This window comes from Littorina saxatilis, linkage group LG7, assembly GCF_037325665.1.
Source record: "Littorina saxatilis isolate snail1 linkage group LG7, US_GU_Lsax_2.0, whole genome shotgun sequence".
Classification (NCBI taxonomy): domain Eukaryota; kingdom Metazoa; phylum Mollusca; class Gastropoda; order Littorinimorpha; family Littorinidae; genus Littorina; species Littorina saxatilis.
The window spans coordinates 45,915,709-45,923,208 of NC_090251.1; the positions used below are offsets into that span (position 1 = coordinate 45,915,709).

Here is a 7,500-nt window from a genome sequence, read left to right on the forward strand (position 1 = left end):
TGTGTCTCTCTCTCTGTGTCTCTGTCTCTGTCTCTCTCTCTCTCTCTCTCTGTCTCTCTCTCTCTCTCTCTCTCTCTTTCCCTCCTACTTTTTTGCGTGTCTTTCCAGGCCAAAGAACAACAGGTTAGCTGAAAATTCTGGGCTAACCAAGTATTCCTTCTTTACCAGAATTTTTCTTGTGGCTACTATGTAAAAGAGAAACGGCAGAGGAGAATACCCCTAAAGACACAGGAGCAGAAAGAAGAGAGTCAAACTTACCTCTGTAGATGATCATTAATCCACAAGAGAGGAGAAAGGTAGCGGAGCAAGAAACCATGGTGGGGGCATACACTAACTCAGAATATTCTCTGAAGTCTACAGTAACTCAGAACAAACTCCGAACTCTGCAATAAATCTCAACACGCTCTGAACTCTCCACTTACTCTGAACACACTCTGAACTCTACACTAGCTCAGAACACTCTCTGAACTCTACAATAAATGTGAACACACTCTGAACTCTACAATAACGTTGAACACACAACAGCTTCTTCTTCTCCGTCGGTTCAACCTGTGTGACTCTTCTCTCCCTCCGTGTACGGAAAAACCCTCTTGACCGCAGCCCACAATCCGTTGCAAATGAGTACGCGAGCAGCTTGGTGGGTACTGCCGAGAGAAAGAGGAGCGCACGTGCAGTGTGCAGGCGGACGGCAGGAGGAATTTTGCGGCGTGCGGACGCTGGCTGAGTGGACCAATCAGTGAGCAGCTGGCGTGCCAGTGCCTGTGCCAATGGCAAACGTTTATCTTCCACATCTGAAGTCCGCCTCTGCCTGGCTGTTGGCACTTTGCTCCCTCCCTCTCTGTCGCTGTAAACATCCATGTTTTATGGACATATGTTTCTTTTTTTTGTGAAGATGAATTACCAGTCTGTGCTCCACCATTACTAGTGCATCTTGCAAGCAGCTAATACTTCTCCGTGCTCTACCTGCTTGAGAACACAAGGTTTTCTTGACTGCCTCAGATTAAGCGAGAGGGATTAGGGTTTCAATTTAGCTGGAGATTTGATTCTTTTGGATGAGAACATTTGATGTTGGGATTTAGTTTTCATTGATAGATTCACAGCTAGACTTGAAAAGCAGAGGCCAACTCCTTTCTCTTTACCTGTATATGATTACATTTGTTACAGAATATTTTCTAATTTTCAAGAATTGGAATGTTTGAGGATTAGGGAATTCAATGAAAGGGACAAAATTGTATACAACTGCTTTATCATGAGACACCGAGCTTTCTTGGCTTGATAAAGTGATAAATGAGTTTTGAATTGTAAAGTTCTGTGAAGCATAATTGCATTTTTTATTTTCCAGAGCAGGTTATTTTTTTCTTCCACTTTCATTACTTTTGGTGCTTGTAAGACGTCCTCCTTCCCTGGCGTCTGTCTTATCTCTTCTGCTTTCTTGATAATAGGCTTCTCTTCTCTACATAACACACGCAGAATAGATAGCCCCCAAAATTGGGATTAATATTTCAATCGATATCGCTTCAGCGGAGCCCTCAAGCACTAACCTCCCCCTTTTCAACTTCTCTTCTTATGCTTTCAAGAAACATTTGACAGATCAACATCGGACCTGTTTCGGTTTGTAAAATACAGAAGGTGTCTTTTTTAACAGCGCAGTACCGAGCACTTTTCAGATGTTGACAGCCAGAGGGAAAAGAAAGGGGAGAAAGCTGAGAGGGATTTAGGCAAGCATGTTGGGCTCCTTTCCATGGGTTTGTCACTATTCAAAATTCTGCCAGCCATCTTTGTCCAAGGGGTCCAGACATGTTTGCCTGGGCATCATGGGTAAACAGGGGCCGTGGTGGACCAAACACGGCCCGAGGATGCGAAGGTCACAGGGACTCGGTGGGCCGTGTGCGTGGTGCCGGGTTTTTTGACGCGGTGTTGCCAAATATTAGCCCCAGCCTCCAATGAGCATTATCGGGTAATTATATAGCTGGCTTTGCACTGATCCAGAAGATGTGGTGGTGAAGGGGGGGGGGGGGTTGGTCTGAGAAAGGGAGAGTCTAGTACATGAACATACAGCATTACGGTGAGTTAGATCTGGTGGCCGCTGCCTTTTCTCCGTGTACGTACTGGAGTCACTAGATGCGATATGTTTTATGCTGAGAGGGTGTGTGTGTGTGTGTGTGTGTGTGAGGGGGGGGGGGGTTGGGTCTGAAAAAAGCAGAGTCTTGTACGTGAACATTCGGCATTACGGCGAGTTAGATCTGGTGGCCGCTGCCTTTTCTCCTTTTACATATTGGGGTCGCTAGATGCAATACTTTTCATGCTTCTTGCATGGATCTTTCCTTGCATGTCAGACTGACCTCAGCTGTTATTTTGTTCTTTGCTCGGCTTCATGTGCATGCAGAGGGGAGCATTAATGGGGCCTCTTCAAACAGGTCCAAGCCACAGCCCATCTTTACAAAAGCTGAACTTGTAAGCTTTGTGTGGACAGATGAACAGAAGTGTTCCATGCACTGTCCTGAACTGCCGCACTTGATCTGTGCTTTTCCTGACTGGACTGTCAACAAGAATATAAATTATGTGTATTGTAGTTGTTGATAGGGCAGCTTTTATAGGGTTGTTTTCTGCAAAAAGATTGCTTTGTCACACTTATTGACATGGGCCTTTAAACTGGAAGGTTCAGGGTTTGAATCCTGGCTGCGCCTAGTGGGTTAAGGGGGAGATATTTTTTTGTATCTACCAGGACAGCTTATGTGCAAACCTGCTAGTGCCTAAAATATCCTTTTTTGTGTGTACACACAAGCCCAAATACGCACAGAAAGATCCTGAAACCCATGTCAAAGTTCAATGGGTAATAGAAACACACAAATATCTAGCATGTATCCCCCTAAAATGGAGTGTGACTGCCTTAATGATGGAGAAACAAAGAAAAAGGCCATACAAGTGAAAGTTCACACATGAAGTCACACTTACTGGTATGTTTTAGAGCGGGTGTGTGCGGAGTACTAATTCTGACCTATTGAAGGTTAAGCCTGCATTCTTATTGTGTTCCGTCTGAAGTCAGTGGGGCTGCAGTTTACTATTACTGTTCAGGGCCGGACCCAGGGGGGGGTTACAGGGGTTCCGGAACCCCACCCCTGGAAAAAGCATGTACCTTGCTTTGAGTGGGTTTTTTAAAAATAAATTTTGTGTGTGTCTCCAACAAATTTTTATTCAATGTGAAATCCGATGAGAAAAAGGTACCCCCCCCCCCCCCCCCACCTTCGCTGATTTGCCCCCCCAAAAAAGGAGGAAACCCCCCCCCCCCCCCCCCCCCTTACAACTCATTTGGTCCGGCCCTGCTGTTTGAGGGTTAATTGTCATTTGGGTTCTGGGCTGCCTGCATGTACTCTCCATGGTATTTTGGGTGCAGTATGGGTTCTGAGCTTCCTCGGGTACTGTCTATGGTATTCAGTTAGAGCTTCTGTTTCATTTATGGGCTACCTGGTACTGACCGGCACGGTTGGCCTAGTGGTAAGGCATCCGCCCCGTGATCGGGAGGTCGTGGGTTCAAACCCCGGCCGGGTCATACCCAAGACTTTAAAATTGGCAATCTAGTGGCTGCTCCGCCTGGCATTATGGGGTTAGTGTTAGGACTGGTTGGTCCGGTGTCAGAATAATGTGACTGGGTGAGACATGAAGCCTGTGCTGCGACTTCTGTCTTGTGTGTGGCACACGTTAAATGTCAAAGCAGCACCACCCTGATATGGCCCTTCGTGGTCGGCTGGGCGTTAAGCAAACAAACAAACAAACAAACCTGGTACTGTTCAGAATTGGTAGGGCTGCCGTTTGGGTTCTGGGCTGCCCCAGTACTGTTCACAATAGATAATACAGTTCATGATAGGTTAGGGCTGCCATTTTGGTTCTGGGTTGCCTGGTACTGTACTGTATGTATGATAGGTACACAGAGGACACTGGATGTGAACCTTTCTCTTTATTGATCATGATTCAAAGCCTGCAGCCACTTGTTTCCCAGTCTTTTGTTTTGTCCAACATTTCTTGGCCAGAAACTCTTGTGTGGAAAGGCTTTGTGTGCATCTTGATTTTACCAGAGAAAATGATACACATTTGCCAAGCTGAGGTGACACACGTTTGCCAAGCAGCAACTGTTATGCTAATTTAGTCACCGTGTTTAGTTCTTGTGGTGTGTGCCTGTGAGCGTGTGTGCACAAGCTAGCATGAGCAAAGTTTACCCTGGCTGGTGATGTTTATAAAAAACAGAAAGTTCACGCAGCCTCGACTGTAGCTCAGTTGTGTCTCGAAAGTGAAGGCTGTAGCGGGTCCATCATGCTGTGTATTGAGACAAAAGGGGAATTGTTCCCATACCGTTATTTTTATGTCAGTGCGCAGTTAGATAAGTCTTAGATTTTAGTTGCTCAGACTGAGAAGAATGTGAATAAACATAAACAAATAAACAAGTTAAAATAAACATTCTCATCATTTTGGCAGTAGTTGACATCATTCAATAGTTGAATGTGCTTATTATTACTCAATTTGAGTGAGTGAGTGAGAGAGTGAGTGAGTGAGTGAGTGAGTGAGTGAGTGAGTGAGTGAGTGAGTGAGTGGTTTTGTGAGAGAGAGTGAGTGAGTGGGTGTGTTTGTGTGTGTGTGTGTGTGTGTGTGTGTGTGTGTGTGTGTGTGTGTGTGTGTGTGCAGTGACATGTGTGTGTGTGTTTGAATGTGCGTGCTTTGCATGTGTGTGTGCGTGTGCATGTGTCTGCGTGCATGTGTGCGTGCGTGCATGCCTGTACCCCATACCACCTGCTGCCAGGTTCATTGTATGCTGGTTAGTGTTAGGCACCTTTAACATGCACCTTGATCTTGAAGTGGTGTGCACACTAAGACGAGACAAGCAGTCATGAATCTGTAACTATATATATATATATATATATATATATATATATATGGTCCTCCTCAGGACTAGATTACCTTGCGATACGTCCCCCACAAAGGGACTTTGCTCTGTAAATCTTGGTCCCCCTTGAGGAGGGTCTGATGCTCCCAATAGGCTGTCTGTGAAGGGGTACTTAATTCTCTCTCTATCTCTGCTAAGAGATTTTAACAAATCTCGGAAGAAAGTCTCTGCTGACTTTCAATTGTTTCTTTCACAATTTCTGATGTTTTATATATATATATATATATATATATATATATATAGATGTGAAGTGGTTCAGCCCTCCAAAGATAGAGTATGGCTGCCTATATGTTGGGATGGATGAAAACAGTTGTACACATAAAATCTTCTCATTTGGATGATAGATACAACTTCTCTGTGCCAAGCTGTCCTGTGAGTGTTTAGCACGGGTACGCTCACCAACAATGAGAAGTAGTTTCACTCAAAAATGGGTTTCCTCACACAGCTGAGAGTGGACAGATGAGAACCAGAGACATCATAGAGCAATACCCAGGCATGGGAATTGTCCGCCGTAAGGCAAATTTCTGCCGATTTTTTTGTTTTGTTCCGCCGAAAAAGCAAAAGTGTCCGCCGAAAAAATAAATGGGGGAGGCAAAAATGGTTCTAAAAACTTAATTTAATGGCAAACTTGGATCTCAGATAACACCAAATTGCACCATTTGGGTTCTTTGGAGAAAAACTATTCCGGGGGGGGGGGGGGGGGGGGGCATGCCCCCGAACCCCCCTAGCAGGGCTAGGCGCTTCGCGTCGTCGACTTTGCTATTACTTACACATTTTCAGCCTTTTTTACTTTTTTCAATTCGCATGCCTGAATACCATTTTGAGCGTCTGAATAATAAAGTAAATGAAAAAACACAGCTTACATGAAGCCGTCATTCCATTTTCCATTTTTTTCCATTATTCATTACTTTATTGTCCCATCGCTGGGAAATTCGGGTCGCTTCCTCCCAGTGGAAAGCTAGCAGCAACGGAGTCGCGCTACCCAGGTGTCTGCGTTTTTAGGTGTATTCAGCCACCTGCACTTATGGCAGAATGACCAAGGTCTTTTACGTGCCATTGTGATGACACGGGGGTGGGACATGGCTTCCGTCTCTGGGTCTGCACATAAAGTTGACCCGTGTCCGTCCCGGCCCGAATTCGAACCTGCGACCTTCCGATCACAAGTCCAGTGCACTACCAACTGAGCTACCGGGCCCCCCTTAATTGTCATTATCATCCTGAAGAAGGCTGACGAAATACTGATGAAGAATTTACCAAAACTGGTTTCTGTTGTGTTTTCTTTTTGTTTTGTTGAAATGTAATAATAACACGAGAATTTAAAACGCGCACATATCTCACCACAAGGCGACTGAAGGTGCACTCATACACATTCTTTCGCATTTACAACTCAAGCACACTCATACATGTATTATATATACACTTACGCATAAATTACATGAAGATGACAAGGCAACAACACAAACAAGCAAGCTAACGTGTCCTTCTCCTGTGTTTGCAGAATGAACTGTTTTTGCTGGTGACGGACCAGGGGTTTCTGACGGAGAGCAACGTCGTGTGGGAGACCTTGTCCAACGTGGATGGGGACTGCCATTTTGTGGACGCCAACTTCTGTACCTACACCAAACCGCCGCCCTCCACCGACCCCATTACCTCCAGCCCCTATTCCTCTGGCGACGAGCAGATCAACTCTGAGTAAGAAATTGTCTTTTTCTTTCCCGGCCCCTGCTCCTCTGTGAAAGATGTATTTCCTTTTCTTCCATTTCCTACAGTCCTCGTTCCTCCGAGTAAGATTTATTTCCTTTTCTTCCATTTCCTACAGCCCTCGTTCCTCCGAGTAAGATTTATTTCCTTTTCTTCCATTTCCTACAGCCCTCGTTCCTCCGAGTAAGATTTATTTCCTTTTCTTCCATTTCCTACAGCCCTCGTTCCTCCGAGTAAGATGTATTTCCTTTTCTTCCATTTCCTACAGCCCTCGTTCCTCCGAGTAAGATTTATTTCCTTTTCTTCCATTTCCTACAGCCCTCGTTCCTCCGAGTAAGATGTATTTCCTTTTCTTCCATTTCCTACAGCCCTCGTTCCTCCGAGTAAGATTTATTTCCTTTTCTTCCATTTCCTACAGCCCTCGTTCCTCCGAGTAAGATTTATTTCCTTTTCTTCCATTTCCTACAGCCCTCGTTCCTCCGAGTAAGATTCATTTCCTTTTTTTCCATTTCCTACAGCCCTCGTTCCTCCGAGTAAGATTTATTTCCTTTTCTTCCATTTCCTACAGCCCTCGTTCCTCCGAGTAAGATTTATTTCCTTTTCTTCCATTTCCTACAGCCCTCGTTCCTCCGAGTAAGATTTATTTCCTTTTCTTCCATTTCCTACAGCCTTCGTTCCTCCGAATAAGATTCATTTCCTTTTCTTCCATTTCCTACAGCCTTCGTTCCTCCGAGTAAGATTTATTTCCTTTTCTTCCATTTCCTACAGCCTTCGTTCCTCCGAGTAAGATTTATTTCCTTTTCTTCCATTTCCTACAGCCTTCGTTCCTCCGAGTAAGATTCATTTCCTTTTCTTCCATTTCC

The 7,500-nt window shown here is 44.9% G+C and overlaps 2 protein-coding genes across 2 annotated transcripts in view; one reads left to right on the top strand and one right to left on the bottom strand.

Moving 5' to 3' along the window:
• LOC138971620 (uncharacterized) overlaps positions 1–693 on the bottom strand; it is a 10,898-nt gene extending 10,205 nt beyond the window's left edge. The window contains exon 1 of the mRNA XM_070344397.1: positions 259–693. Within this exon, the coding sequence (XP_070200498.1) occupies positions 259–316 (58 nt within the window). The 5' untranslated portion in view covers positions 317–693. The remainder of the gene's footprint in view (positions 1–258) is intronic.
• Positions 1–7,500, top strand: part of LOC138971611 (ubiquitin carboxyl-terminal hydrolase MINDY-1-like) — a 57,002-nt gene that overhangs the window by 26,880 nt on the left and 22,622 nt on the right. Inside the window, exon 6 of the mRNA XM_070344379.1 lies at positions 6,435–6,628. Within this exon, the coding sequence (XP_070200480.1) occupies positions 6,435–6,628 (194 nt within the window). The remainder of the gene's footprint in view (positions 1–6,434; positions 6,629–7,500) is intronic.